The sequence below is a fragment of the Lathyrus oleraceus genome, chromosome 7, assembly GCF_024323335.1.
Source record: "Lathyrus oleraceus cultivar Zhongwan6 chromosome 7, CAAS_Psat_ZW6_1.0, whole genome shotgun sequence".
Taxonomy (NCBI): Eukaryota; Viridiplantae; Streptophyta; class Magnoliopsida; order Fabales; family Fabaceae; genus Lathyrus; species Lathyrus oleraceus.
This window is the reverse complement of record NC_066585.1, coordinates 440349713-440366406: the sequence shown is the minus strand read 5'-3', so window position 1 is coordinate 440366406 and position 16694 is coordinate 440349713. Positions and strand designations below refer to the sequence as shown.

General features: G+C 34.4%; 1 protein-coding gene across 1 annotated transcript; it reads right to left on the bottom strand.

Moving 5' to 3' along the window:
* Positions 1 to 6517: 6517 nt before the first annotated feature.
* Positions 6518 to 7228, bottom strand: LOC127104234 (secreted RxLR effector protein 161-like). Its single transcript, XM_051041427.1, has one exon. It carries the CDS (start codon positions 7226 to 7228, stop codon positions 6518 to 6520), a length of 711 nt encoding a protein of 236 aa, XP_050897384.1.
* Positions 7229 to 16694: the final 9466 nt, after the last annotated feature.

Below are 16694 nucleotides of genomic sequence, written 5' to 3'. Positions count from 1 at the left end.
TCCCCATTCGACAAAATGTACCCCCATTCTCATGACGTGTAATAATTTTACTGCTTTTATTTCTTTGTTTGCTTGTTTGTGTAGCTAGTTACCAACCTAAGAATAAAATCAACCATTTCTCAATAAAGATAAAAAAAATAAAAACTCGATTCAACGTGGAGTATTTTCTCCATTTTAAACTCAACCCATTTCTATCCCATCTTCTTTCAAACCTTTCTCTCAACTCTTTCACAATCGTTCATCAAATGCTTGATCCAACGTCAAACCATTTTCTCAATAAAACTCCAAAATGCTTAATACCTATCAAACACTTTTCAATAAAGATGGAAACAGAACGGGATGGATACCATGAGGTCCTGAGACTAAGATTTGAGATGGATATCTCGCTCATCTTAGCTCTCTCCATCATTCAAAACTTTCAATGTGGTTTCTTCAAACCTTTTTCTTAATCAAATCTCAAATACACTTAAAAATATCAAATTGTTTTACAAATAAGATGAAAATGGAACATGGTGGATACCACACACTCCTGAGGCTAGAATTTGAGATGGATATCTCGCCCATCCAAGTTCTTGCCACCACTCAAAACACTTTCTAACCAATAAAACTCTTTTCTCGCCTCTGTACGATTAATCCTTAAACCCTTTTTATAAACGAAATGTACTTTGTATTGACAATACAAAACAATGTTACGCCGGCTTGAATGTGTGAGTAAGCTTGTGATGTTGCCAATGAATGTTAATTTTTAAATTCATTCGACCGCGATGCAAATGTCTCATTCTCTACTTGTTTTTGGTAGTCCAACAACGTTTTCTTCGATTAACACAAAGTAGTTGTCACTAAAATCGACCAACAAAGAAACATTTTATACCCAGAACTACGTAAGCATTGATAAAATCATAAAAATGAGTATAATAAAAGTGTGTATTTTAGAAAAAATGAGAAATTAAAAATAAATAAAAAACTTTGGTAAGATTTGAACCCAATACTTTATGTATGAAGTTGTTCTCTCACTACCTACGGAGTTATTTGAATCATCCAAAATAAAAGGCTTCTAAAAATATAAAAAGGTACTCGGGCAAAATTTGGAATATGACAGTGTGGTCGTGGTGTTGGAGACGACATCGGTCTGAGAGTGTGGTTTGGTACATCTAGAAAAAGTACCTAACATGTGTAAAAAGAAATGATTGAAGATTTTGAGAGGAAGTTGGAAAGTGAAAAGAAAGAACTTGAAGATGTGTTAGTTGTAGAGCGGTAAAATTGTAGGAAAGACATGGAAGAGTTATATGTGGTATGTGAAATATTATGATATCGGAAATATATGATATATATTATATTGATTCTATTTTGTGTTCCTGTTATTTTTATGATATAGAGAATTAGTGGAACCGTCCCACAATGTACACATGAAGATGATCATGATCATGATCAATTGCCTGAAATAACTGTTGAACGTGGTGCAAGTACAAAAGGAAGTTGTTCAGCCGCCTCTATCGATATATATAAATGAATTTCACAAGTAACCCACTTACCTTGGGCTCACAAAATGTGAGCTTTTTTCTGGAAATGTTCATAAAATAGTGTCGCTCCACAGTCCTGTATATTGAAAATGATTTAAAAATATTAAACGCTAAAATAATTACAAAGTAAAAAAAAATTACTAAAAGTCTCATAAACATAAAGTTACCTAGTAATAATTTGTTTCATCTTAGGTTTAAGTGGATAGTGTAAGAAGCACAATGTTGTTACCATATTGGAAATGTCCAAAGAGATGTGATGATCAATTGGAAATGTTCACTTAAAAAACACAAGCATATATAATTAGTATAAGGTAAAACATGGAAACTAACTATACATAATAGAAAAACCACAATTTCAAAAGTACTCATGCATGGAGAAATGGTGTTAAGTAACAATCTTTCTCCCATCTAATCGTGATGTTAAGTAAGCTTCAAAGTTATTTTTCATAATTATTTGTAAATCGAATATCAATTGATTCTAAGAATCCATAAATATCTGATTTATTTGATTGTATATAAACACGATGGATGTGCCTAAATGGTTAAACAAAATTAAAAAATAGGTGATGAATTAGTTATATACAAAACGACGAATGTACCATAATAAGATATTCAATTCTATATACTTACATGCACCAAACCTGTAGTAACCCTATCTCTAGCCACTAATTTCCAATGACCATATCCTTTATATCTTTAGGATCGACATAGAAACAATCTAACTCTCGGTCATTTTCTAGCTCAAGAGGAGTTATATCTATGTTTTCGATAATGTGACATAACATTTTGGTATATGATTCTTCAGAAGGAGCCAATAACTCGTTAAGGATCTCATTATCGATAGAGGCGGCTGAACAACTTCCTTTTGTACTTGCACCACGTTCAACAGTTATTTCAGGCAATTGATCATGATCATGATCATCTTCATGTGTACATTGTGGGACGGTTCCACTAATTCTCTATATCATAAAAATAACAGGAACACAAAATAGAATCAATATAATATATATCATATATTTCCGATATCATAATATTTCACATACCACATATAACTCTTCCATGTCTTTCCTACGATTTTACCGCTCTACAACTAACACATCTTCAAGTTCTTTCTTTTCACTTTCCAACTTCCTCTCAAAATCTTCAATCATTTCGTTTTACACATGTTAGGTACTTTTTCTAGATGTACCAAACCACACTCTCAGACCGATGTCGTCTCCAACACCACGACCACACTGTCATATTCCAAATTTTGCCCGAGTACCTTTTTATATTTTTAGAAGCCTTTTACTTTGGATGATTCAAATAACTCCGTTGGTAGTGAGAGAACAACTTCATACATAAAGTATTCGGTTCAAATCTTACCAAAGTTTTTTTTTTATTTTTAATTTCTCATTTTTTCTAAAATACACACTTTTATGATACTCATTTTTATGATTTTATCATTATTATCAATATTAATAGTTTATTATTATTATTATTATTATAAAAAAAGCCTAAAAAATCTTTGTTATTATTATTTTATCATTATCATTAATATTGTTTGATTATTTATTATTATTGTTATTATTATTATTATTATTATTATCAATTTGTTATTATTATTATTATTATTATTATTATTATTATTATTATTATTATTATTTTAAAAATAAGGTCAAAAAAGTCAAAAGAAGCTAATTTTAATTTTTTGAGTTTTAAATATTAATTTTTGTTTTTGTTATTTTTTAATTTTGTTTTTACTTTTTTGGAAACTTTTTAAATTAGAAATCACTAAAAGTCAAATATCTTTTCTTCTTGCACAAAATCATAAAATTGCATTATTTTGGTTAGAAATTATTAGCATTGATTTTTGATATTGATTTCGTGATTCCCTTTTAATTTGTCAATTAATATTTAACTTAATTTTCTAATATAAATGGGATGGACCAAGTCACAAATTTTTATACACAATACCATATTCCCTCTACTTCACGTACAATTTCACACAAAATAGTCTATATATTCATCAATAATACTATCGCATTCCATCACATAATTACACCACAAAAAGCCATAAGAAAAATCTCCTAACTCTCCTTCACATCCTCCCTGTATCTAGAAAATACACATCTAAAACATCACTACCTCACTACATGAAAAAAATGTCATTTTGCGACAAATTTATGTGTATTACGGCGGTTTCTAAGACACACCTATGTGTATTACGATTCACTGAAAACCGTCATCTTAAGTGTATTAGGATAGTTCCTACTACGGTTTTTCACAACCGCACTTTAATTTATTTTAAAAAGAAATACACGGGATGTGACAGTTCCAGCCTAACCACCATAAACTATGGATTGTGACGATTCATTAATCGCCCTTAAAAATATTCTATGGTTGCACTAACCCCTTAAGAAGTCACCCCTTCTTTGCTAAAATACATATGGTCAACAAATGGTATCCACGAGTAACCGACCATGCATAGGCGAACAACGAGGGTTCCCCCTCCCCATATTAAGCATTCTCCCCCAGTGTGTGAACAAATGCTACCATACTTTCGCCCTTCCTTCTAGCGCCTATGTTCAGGCCTACTTTAAGTCTATGTCACTGCAGCTACGATGTATTATTCGTTTTGGGTGTGAGAACCCTCGTGACTCTGTCCTTTAGAAAAGATTCCTCATTCCGTGCGAGTCGGTATTGGTAATAACGTATATCGCAACCAATCATAGTAAGCATGTCATCATTGACAATATCTTATTGAGTAGACAACATTAAAATTCATCCTCATTATTTTCTATTTATTCCTTTTGCGACCATGTTCTGCAAATATATAATCTCATTCCAATGGATGTTCAGATCGACACGTGCCCAACAATCTTGGTCTCTCAAGTTGACATGAAATGTGCGTTTGTATTCTTACACCCCTGGAAGTTCGAAGGTGTGTTGAACCACCATGATCTCTATTGTCGCTCCAAGGTAGCTATTATCACGAGCTTTCAAAATCTTTGTTCTGAAGGATCCTCCAAATCATAGTGTTATTTTGAAAACCTTAACTTTATTTCACGTTCTTCTTAAGCCGATCAAAGAGAATTCAATTGTGAATCGAAGAGAATTCAATTGGGAAAACTCTTCCTTGCATGATGATTCTTCAAGCTTCATCGATGCTAGTAATTGGAAGTGGCGCTAGGCCAGGAGGTTCAAAGGAATTCTTAACAAAAGTGTTGGTGGTATTCTAGAGGTGTTATATGATAAATTATATTGTTGCAGAATTTAGAGTAAGAAAATATATATATATATATATATATATATATATATATATATATATATATATATATATATATATATATATATATATATATATATATATATATATATATATATATATATATATATATATATATATATATATATATATATATATATATATATATATATATATATATTAATACTCTTATCTTATTGAATTCACCATACACTCACTTTTATATAAGCTTAAAGGAAATTGATGTAGGAGACAATAAGTTGGTAATCAAGATGATGACTTTTTGGTTCTCTCAATCTTAATGATACGACTCTTCCATAAATCTAAATAAAGACAATTATTATAATGTGATGGTTACAATTCTCTCATAATGCATACTAAAGATAGTGGTGGTTACAACACATTAATTTTAACACTCCCCTTAATGTGTTTCTCTTTAACTCCCATTGCTTCTCTAGGTTGTTGAAATTTTCTTCCTCTTCCCATGCCTTTTCCAAATCTACCACCTCTAGAAGACTCACCTCTATTTTGTATTGGGGGCTTATTTTCACCATTGTTGGGCTGAATGTTGAGTTTAGATTGAAAGGCACTCTCAACTGATTTTTCAGAGTGACGTAACAACCTTTGTTCGTAGGACCTCAAAGACCACATCAACCCTTGAAGAGACATAATTCATAGGTCCTTAGTTTCTTCTATAACAACCACCATAGGATCAAATTTTTCTGTCAAACTAATCAGAATTTTATCAACAATTATGCGATCATCTATTGTATCTCCATGTGACTTCATTTGATTCACCAATTCAGAGAGTCTATTAAAGTATTCATTCAAACTCTCATTCTCTTTCACTTTTTCATTTTCATAGTCTCTCTTAAGAGATTGAAGTTTCACAGTTCTCACCTTTGAGTCTTCTTCAAACTCTTGTTGTAGAATATTCCATGCTTCCTCTGATGTTTTTGCTCTCATAATCCTTGGGAAAATGGATATAGTGATTGCTCTTTGAATCATCCAGAGAACTCCAGCATCTGTGATCTTCTTTTTCTTCTTCAATTCTTCAAGTCGTTGGCTTGATTCTTCAGCCTCTGTTGGTGCTGGTTCTTCATACCCATTTCGGACGAACTCCAAGACATCCAAAGAGGTGAATAAAGTCTCCATTTTAACAGCCCAAAAATCATAATTTTCTCCTTCAAACAAAGGAACTTTAACATTGCTATAAACTGTAGAAGAGTTGCTTGTGGAAGCCATTTTGTTTTCTACAGCTCTGATACCACATTATTGGTGGTATTCTAGAGGTGTTATATGATAAATTATATTGTTATAGAATTTAGAGTAAGAAAAAATATATATTTGTTTAATACTCTTATCTTATTGAATCCACCACACACTCACTTTTATATAGACTTAAAGAAAACTGACATAGGAGACAATAAGTTGGTAATCAAGATGAGAACTTTTTGGTTCTCTCAATCTTAATGATACAACTCTACCATAAATCTAAATAAAGACAATTATTATAATGTGATGGTTACAATTCTCTCATTATGCATACTAAAGATAGTGGTGGTTACAACACATTACTTTTAACACTCCCCTTAATGTGTTTCTCTTTAACTCCCATTGCTTCTCTAGGTTGTTGAAATTTTCCTCTAGGTAGTGCTTTAGTAAAAATGTCTGCAAGCTGCTCTTGTGAACTGCATAAAGCTAACTGCACATCTCCTTCTTCAATCACACTTCGAATGAAGTGATGCTTTTAGTTAATGTGTCTGGTCCGACTATGAAAAATAGGATTCTTTGCCATGGCAATAGATGATTTGTTATCACAATGAAGTTGTAGACTTTCCTCTTGTTTCTCTCCAATATCTTCTAATATTCTTCTCAACCAAAGTGATTGTTGTGTAGCCAAACCAACTGCTAAATACTCAGCTTCAGCTGAAGATTGTGCCACAGTATCTTGCTTCTTTGAGCACCAAGAGATCACACCCGAACCAAGGTTGAATAGATAACCTGAAGTGCTCTTCATATCATCAACACTTCTGGCCCAATCACTATCACAATAGCATTTAGCTTCAAGTTTAGAATTCTTCTCAAATCTGATTCCATGCTCCATGGTTCCCATGACATACCTTAGAACTCTTTTTTCTACTCTGAGATGTAAATGACTTGGTTTACTCACGAATCTTGAGAGTAAACTAGCAACAACCATTAAATCGGGCCTTGAAGCTGTAAGATAAAACAAACTTCCAACCAAAATTCTATACATGCTTGCATCTACTAATCTTCCACCATCTTCCTTCTTTAAATTTTCATTCACCACTAAAGGAATATCAATAGGTTTGCTACCATACATGCCAAACTTTTTCAAAATATATTCGGTGCATCTCTTTTGACAAATAAAAACTCCATATTCATCTTGGTAAACCTCAATACCAAGAAAATGATGCAACAAGCCAAGATCACTCATCTCATATTTTTTTCATCATTTGTATTTTAAAATTTTCAATCATTTTCTTGTTGTTACCCGTATACACCAAATCGTCAACATAAAGGGCAACAAGAAGGATATCATCTTTACCTTGATGCTTCACATACAAGGTAGGCTCACTTTGACATCTTTGAAATTCTTGCCGGATGAAGTAGTTGTCAATTTCACTATACCACTCTCTAGGGACTTATTTCAACCCATAGAGAGCTTTCTTTAACTTGTAAACTTTTTCCTCCTGGCCTTTAGTCACAAAGCCTTGAGGTTGTTGCACATACACCTCTTCTTTTAATTGTCCATTCAAGAAAGTTGACTTCACATCAAGTTGGTACAAATTCCAACCTCTTTGAGCGGCTAACACAATGATTGTTCTCATGGTGTGCAAACGTGCAACCGGAGCAAAAGTCTCACTGTAGTCAATTCCAGGCTATTGTACATAGCCTTTGACTACTAACCTAGCCTTGTCTCTTTGGATTGAACCATCTAGATTACGTTTCAATTTGTACACCCACTTTACTCCAATAGCTTCTTTGTCATTTGACTTTTCAACTAGCTGCCATGTTTTGTTCTTTTCAATTGCATTTATTTCTTCTTGCATCACATTCCTCCAAACATCTTCTTTGATTGCTTCATCAAAATTTTCTGGTTCCACAACACAATAGTTGCACCTTGCATAAATATCACTCAATTCCTTCAATTTTATTGGAGTTGAGCTGGGAGATGATGAACTTGAAATTGGTGAACTTGGAGAGGATGAAGAACTTGGTGTACATGGAGCTTGTTGCTCATTTTCAGTTGCTGGATTTTGTTGTAATAAAATTGCAGGGACTGTTTTCTCCTTCATTTTGTCTTCTTCCCAATTCCAAGAAGCCTTCTCATCAAATACAATATCCCAGCTAATGATCACCTTGTTTGTCTTCAAATTGTAAAGTCTATAGCCCCTTGACATGGAACTATAGCCAATAAAGACACATCTTTCACTTGTTTCTTCCAACTTTGACCTCTTTTGTTTAGGTATTTGAGCATAGCAAACACACCCAAAAACTTTAAGGTGGTTAACTGAAGGTATACTTCCACTCCAAGCTTCAAATGGAGTCTTATTCCATACAACCTTTGTTGGACATCTATTCAGCAAATACACAACAATATTAACAGCCTCACGCCAAAACGTTTTAGGCAAACCTTTCTGAAGTAGCATAGACTTCGCCATCTCCATCACGGTTTAGTTCTTTCTTTCAGATACACCATTTTGTTGAGGTGTATAGCCAATAGTGAGTTGTCTTTCAACACCTTCATCTTCATAAAATTTGTGAAATTCATTCAAGGTGTACTCCTTCCCCATGTCACTTCTCAATATTTTTATAAACCTACCACTTTGTTTCTCAACAAAAGCTTTAAACTTCTTAAAAATTACAAAAACATCATATTTTTGTCTCATAAAGTATACCCATGTCATGCGGGTAAAATCATCAATAAACAAGATAAAATACCTGTTTTTTCCATGAGACAAAGTATTCATAGGGCCACATACATCTGTGTGTAAACGTTCCAACACTTGTTTGGCTCTCCATACTCCTTCCTTTGGAAATGGTTGGCGGTGGTGTTTGCCAAACATACATCCTTCACACACACCAGATTTTTATTCAATTGTTGGCATCCCATACACCATCTTCTTTTGATAAAGCAACTTGAGACTATTGTAGTTCAAGTGCCCAAGTCTCTTGTGCCATAAACAAGAGTCATTTTCTTCTCTAGCCATCATGCTAATTTTTTTTCATAATTAAGAGAAAGTGGAAAGCTTCTATTGTTGGTCATTTTTACTACAACATCATTTTTTCTCTTTGAATCAAAAAATCCGCACTCACGATTCTCAAAATTTAGAGAATAGTCATGCTCCAAAAGTTGTCCAATGCTTAGCAAGTTCTCATCCAACTCTGGCACATAAAGACTCTCATGAATGACTTTGCTTCCTTGCTTTGTTGTAACTCCAATGTTTCCTTTTCCTTTTACTTCAACATGTTCTCCATTTCCCAATTTAACTTTTGAGCCAAATGAAGAATTAATTTTTATAAAAGCTTTTTTCTTTCCGATCATATGGTTGCTACAACCGCTATCCAAATACCACACATTTTTATCTTCTTGAAATGCTTTTTGACAAGCAAAGAACAAATTACCTTCATCATTTTCACCTTCTGCAAATGAAGCATGTTGTTGATTGACAAAACGATAATCCTTTTGAATATACCTGAATCTCTTGCAATTGTGACATTGTGGTTTTCCCTTGTTCCAACAATCATTCTCGTTGTAAGTGTTACTCTTACAGATTTTGCACCATTTATTTGATGCTCCTTCATGCCATCTTCCTCCATTCGCACCTCTTCCTCTTCCTCGTGAGTTTCTTCCTCTTCCCATGCCTTTTCCAAATCTACCACCTCTAGAAGACTCACCTCTATCACTACGCCAAAAACTGGAATAGACAGCGCCCCTTAGAGGGCGCTTTATTACAAAAGCGCACTCTAAAGTAAAGAGAAAAAATAAGGAGCATACTATTGGAATAGACAGCGCACTTTAGAGGGCGCTTTTGTAACAAAGCGCACTCTAAAGTGAAGCGAAAAAATAATGAGGAAATGGAGGGACACCAATAGAGGACGCTTTATTGAAAGCGCCCTCTAAGGGTAACCTTAGAGGGCGCTTCTAAAAAAGCGCTCTCTATGTCCATGTACATTTCCAGTTTATAAGGCGCTTTTGGAAAGCCTTAGAGAGCGCTTTTAGAAGCGCCCTCTTAGGCCCCCTTTAGAGGGCGCTTTTGTAACTAAGCGCCCTCTAAAGTGAAGCCAAAAAAAAAATGGAGGGACAACAATAGAGGGCGCTTTTGTGAAAGCGCCCTCTAAGGTTACCCTTAGAGGGCGCTTTTGAAAAAGCGCTCTCTAAGTCCATGTACATTTCCAGTTTAGAAGGCGCTTTTGGAAAGCCTTAGAGAGCGCTTTCAGAAGCGCCCTCTTAGGCCCCCTTTAGAGGGCGCTTTTTTTAAAAAAGCGCCCTCTAAGGTCCCCTTTAGTAAACATTAAAATTATAACATATATTGCATGTCTCTTTATTTTCCCTCTCTATAAGCTATTTCGTTTACGTAACTGGGTTTTCTCTCAACTGCGATTACTCTCTACTGCGATTACTCTCGTCCTCCGTTCGTTATCCCTCCCTCACCGTCATCGTCGTCGTTCGTTCTCCCTCCCTCACCGTTCACGTTCACTGCGTTAAGCTCTTCCACCGTCACTGTTCACTTTCTTCTCCGTCGTTACCGTCACCTTTAAGGTATTTCTCTTCTCCATCGTTACCGTTCACTTTCTTCATGTGTTTGATTAGGGCATTTTCTAAACTTAGTTTTTCATTTTGTGCATTATGTTGATTAATGTTGTTTAGGGCAAACTGAGTTTTTTATTTCTGATTGAAAACTGATATATTTGAAGTGTGTTTGAGCTTGTGCTTGGAAGTTTGATGATTATGGATGCAAGTTTGTTCATGTTCCAAACACCATAAGTTTGCATTGGTCTTTTGCATGCAGTAGGTGTGTGTGAGTTTGTATTCAATAATGATAAAAAAAAAGAGTTTAGATTGTTGTAACATGAGAGAAATGGAAGGTATATGAATGTGTTCACGTATTGAATCATTGTCTTACTTGGGTCTTATTGAATCATTTCTATATTACAGATAAAATGGCTAACCAAGACGATACCCATGCCGCGAATGAATCACGTAATAATGTTGAAAAAGAAATCAAACGAGGATTGACTGTTATGAAGTCAATCATTCGTGGAAGAGACAAGGGTGTAAAATTTGAAGTACATTGGAGTGCTGAAGACCAACTAATTGAGCCTAACGGTTCAATGTTGGCAAGTTACATTGGTTTCCTTGTTCGCCAACATATTCCGATTACATGTGATAATTGGAGAAGTCCGGACTTGAAGGTTGGCAAGGAAAAAATATGGTCGGAGATACAGGTACTTACCATATATTGTTATATGTTTTTTTTGTTGACTATTTGTTAACCATATATTGTTATAATATTACTTTATAATAACACACTCCATTTGTATGTTTTTTAGAGATCCTTTCACATCGATGAAAGCCGGCAAAAATATTGTATTCAATTGGCCGGAAAAAGACTCCGAGGATTTCGATCCTTTTTGTGCAACAAATTTCTCAAGGATGAGGAAGGAAAATTTGTTGAAGGAGAACGGCCAATGAAGTATGCCGAGATTATTTCAGCCGATGAATGGGATAACTTTGTCGCCAAACGAAGAAACGAAAAATTCCATGTAATGTCTATTAATTATGGTATTATACAATTGTTAAGTTACTTGGTTCTAATATGCCTTAAACTTTTTTATCCAGGAAGTAAGCGACATAAATAGGAAAAGGGCATCAAAACCCGCGTATCCGTACAAAAAAGGGCGTACGGGTTATGCACGGTTACAACAAAGAATTGTGAGTATATTCAAATGCTATGAGCTTATACATTGTCACAATATGTTATAATTGATGATCTTATAATCTAATTCAATGTGTAGCTAGCCGAGGAGAAAAGTGACGCAACATCTCTTCCGGACCACGTATTATGGAAGGCTGCTCGGGTTGGGAAGGATGGGGCTGTCGTTGAAGCGGTCCAAAATGTTTATGACGAATGTGTAAGTATATGTAACATTATTTCTTTAATTATATCGAAAATTTTGATAGACATATAATTCATTTTTAATCTCCTCTAATAATATTTCAGGAGACTTTATCCCAAACCGTACCTTCAACCGAGGTCCAGGATTGCAGGAGCGTACTTAGTCGAGTACTAAATGTTCCTGAGTATTCCGGTCGTGTGAGGGGTAAGGGTTTTGGTGTGACTCCGTCGTCATTTTATAAAAAAACAAAAACAAAAAATCCTACCAACAAAGAGGTGATGGAGACCTTGGCGGAGTTAAGGGCACAAGTACTCCAACTGCAAAACGAGAATGCAAGGTATAGAGAGGAAAGGTGCGCTTCCGAGGCAAAAGATACTAGTGACCGAGCTAGTATCAATCATCAACCGAAATTTCCCGAGGTAATTATATATGTTATTATGAAATTAAAATAGCACTTTTTTACTTGACACATATACAAGTTAACAATAACATTTATTATTGGTTTAGGGCATTTCACCTTGTCAGCTGTATCTATCGTCACCAACTTATCGCATGGTTGGCAAGGGAAAAGTGCACAATACTTCGGGTGAATTACTTCACCATAATCCCCTCCCGGTGGGATTTATGAAAGTTTCGGTTGACCTCGTATTAGATACGGACGCCCGTCTACCATTACCCGACGTTGTTTCAGAGACAACGTTGATGCGAGATGCAGTCGGATCCTTTGTTGGTTGGCCGTCAGATCTAATTTTCCCTGATGCCGAGGTATATATGTTCTAAATGATTATGAATATTTAGAATTCACATTTCAATTCAGCTACAATTATGATATTTAATCAATCCTTATTACATGGTAATGTTAGACTCCTACAAGACCCACCCCTAAAGCTGGTAAAGGGATTTCAAGACGCATCGAGTCGGTTGCATCTCAAAAAGAGGTACAAATATATATACCCATTGAATTATATACACAACGATTCTTTTGCATCACAAAAAGTAATGATTTATTTTATATGAATTTTTAGGTTCCCGGTCGAAAGTTGAAAAGCGATGGTAAGGATATTCCAACGAAGGATATTCCAACGACGGCCGGGACAAAATCTCAAATTATGATGCGTCTTGAGAAAATGGTGGAAGAGTCCGATATTATGGACGGGTCCATTCGTAGTATAGATTTTGATGAAGGTGTTTTCGGAAAAGCTCATTTCGAAATAATTGGAAAGGAGGACATGCAACAACTTTTTGAGCACGACGAATTGGGCATCGCTATCATTCATACATACATATGGTACTCCGATCAATCTATAATTTACTTAGTTGAACAATTTATTTACACATTTCAATGAGTAGTCTAATATTTATTATGTTTCTATTTAAGGTATATGTATGACAAATTGATGCGGGGAACTGAATTGTGTAACCGTTTCAATTTTATTGCTGCTTCCCGTGTCAACGCAACGTTAATATCGAAAAATCCAACATCCGTAAAGAATGATCTAGTCGATAGATTCATGGCGGCCGGCGATAATACTACACGCAGTTTGTATTTTTTACCGTTTAATTCTGGCAACGGGTTAGATTTTCTTTCTAATAATTTCATTCTAATCTATGTATATCTTTTACGTAGAAAATTTTCATTCATCTAAATTTTTGTTTTATTTTACAGTGGCCACTGGGTGTTGGTTGCTATGGATCTTTCGAGACTAATAGTGTATTATCTCGATTCGTTATCGGGTGATTGGAGTAAATATCCGGGTTTGAAGAAGACGGTTGACACGTAAGTGAAATTCCCCTAAATATTCGTGTGTATTTCTATATTTAATTATGTCTGTCAGATTGATCTCAATATACGTTTTTATTTTGTTAGGGCAATAATAAAATTTAGATCGAAAAAGAATTACCGCATTAGGAAGGACATTACCTGGGTCAGAGTTCAGGTATATATTAAGTATCTTATTTTTGCTTATAATAGTGTTTGTTTTTTTGCTTATAATAGTGTTTGTAAGAAATTAACTATATATATATTGTTTGTTTTTCTGTGTAGTGTCCTCAGCAAAATAATTCGGTCGATTGCGGATTTTTTGTATTGAGATTTATGAGAGATATCATTGCATTGAATCGTATAGACATCCCAAAAATGGTATGGAATAATAACTTAGGGTTTATTTTAATATTATCGGATAACTAATCTAATTTGTTACTAAATCATGAATATGTTTTATTCTCTTAATTGTAGTACTTTGAGGAATACAAATCTTACTCAAGAGCTCATTTGGATGAAATGAAGGATGAATTGTGTCAATTCATTGTTGATCAAAGAATCATATAGCTAGGTTGTATATTGTTGTACATATATGTATGGAATGTTGTTGTTGTATGCTGTTGTTGTATATATGTTGTATATTGTTGTTGTACTTTTACTAAATCATGAATATGTTGTTGTATATTGTTGATCAAAGAATCATATATTAATGTTGTATATATGGAGGATTAATGTTGTATATAAATGGATTCATGTTGTATATATCAATGGATTAATGGTGTATAACATTGGATTAAAGGATGAAATCAATATGAATTTTACACTTTTGCAGCATGCGAACAGGTTACCAATTAAATATCCACTGTTTTTCAAACAAATTTTTTTAAAATAACTAACACTTTAGAGGGCGCTTTCTGTAGGAAGCGCCCTCTAAACACTTTACATTGAGAACTTTAGAGGGCGCTTTGTCCAGAAAGCGCCCTCTAAACACTTTACATTGACAACTTTAGAGGGCGCTTTCTGCAGAAAGCGCCCTCTAAAGTGTTAGTTATTTTAAAAAAATAAGCGCCCTCTAAACACTTTACATTGACAACTTTAGAGGGCGCTTTTTCCAGAAAGCGCCCTCTAAACACTTTACATTGACAACTTTAGAGGGCGCTTTTTCCAGAAAGCGCCCTCTAAGGTGTCCCTTTATGGACCACTCCAGAGGGCGCTTTTTTCATAAAGCGCACTATAATGTGGGCCTTTAGACAGCGCTTTCTCCAGGAAAACAAAGCGCTGTCTTTACCTATGCCAGCGCCAGATTAGAGGGCGCTTAAAAGCGCTGTTATAGGCCAAAATAAGCGCCCTCTTTTCCCTTATTTGGCGTAGTGTATTTTGTATTGGGGGCTTATTTTCACCATTGTTAGGCTGAATGTTGAGTTTAGATTGAAAGGCACTCTCAACAGATTTTTCAGAGTGACGTAACAACCTTTGTTCGTAGGACCTCAAAGACCCCATCAACCCTTGAAGAGACATAATTCATAGGTCCTTAGTTTCTTCTATAACAACCACCATAGGATCAAATTTTTCTGTCAAACTAATCAGAATTTTATCAACAATTATGCGATCATCTATTGTATCTCCATGTGACTTCATTTGATTCACCAATTCAGAGAGTCTATTAAAGTATTCATTCAAACTCTCATTCTCTTTCACTTTTTCATTTTCATAGTCTCTCTTAAGAGATTGAAGTTTCACAGTTCTCACCTTTGAGTCTTCTTCAAACTCTTGTTGTAGAATATTCCATGCTTCCTTTGATGTTTTTGCTCTCATAATCCTTGGGAAAATGGATATAGTGACTGCTCTTTGAATCATCCTGAGAACTCCAGCATCTGTGATCTTCTTTTTCTTCTTCAATTCTTCAAGTCGTTGGCTTGATTCTTCAACCTCTGTTGGTGCTGGTTCTTCATACCCATTTCGGACGAACTCCAAGACATCCAAAGAGGTGAATAGAGTCTCCATTTTAACAGCCCAAAAATCATAATTTTCTCCTTCAAACAAAGGAACTTTAACATTGCTATAAACTGTAGAAGAGTTGCTTGTGGAAGCCATTTTGTTTTCTACAGCTCTGATACCACACTATTGGTGGTATTCTAGAGGTGTTATATGATAAATTATATTGTTATAGAATTTAGAGTAAGAAAAAATATATATTTGTTTAATACTCTTATCTTATTGAATCCACCACACACTCACTTTTATATAGACTTAAAGAAAACTGACATAGGAGACAATAAGTTGGTAATCAAGATGAGAACTTTTTTGTTCTCTCAATCTTAATGATACAACTCTACCATAAATCTAAATAAAGACAATTATTATAATGTGATGGTTACAATTCTCTCATAATGCATACTAAAGATAGTGGTGGTTACAACACATTAATTTTAACAAAAAGTTATCCTCTCCTACCTTAGTGTTCCGTTAGAAGAATTGGTTTATGCATCCGACAATATCTGATATTGGAATTCGCGAGAATCACAAGTCGATTCTCACAAACGGCACTACTATTCATGATTGGAACCAAAATTATGTGTTAATTGCGATGATGAACTCTTGATGCGGTGTTGTAAGCCTCTTGTGCAATGGAACACCCAAGTCACTGGTTGCCTCTAAAAAGAGGTAGAGTAAAGTATGAAAAATGTGTCTACTTTAATTTTTACACATGCAAAAACATATATATATCTGAACACAATAGCTATTGTGCTTTCATTGGAATATCTGGTAGATCTCCTTTATTGATCCTTCCATCGACACAAAACAACACTTAAGGAAACATTTTTGTAAAAACAATTTTTAAAAATACAAATAAAAAAACTATTTTAAAAATAAAATAAAATAAACGGGACCTTAATCTTTTAATTAATCGATTATCACTTTATGAAGAGTCAACCATTTCATCTTTAAAAAAAGTCAATTTCATTCCAATCCTTTGGAAACACTTAAACCTAATAAGCATATTATTTAAACTTGC

Bases quoted from the DNA above. Each gene is read 5' to 3' on its own strand.
- LOC127104234 (XM_051041427.1), bottom strand. From the start codon at position 7,228: ATGAGTGATCTTGGCTTGTTGCATCATTTTCTTGGTATTGAGGTTTAC.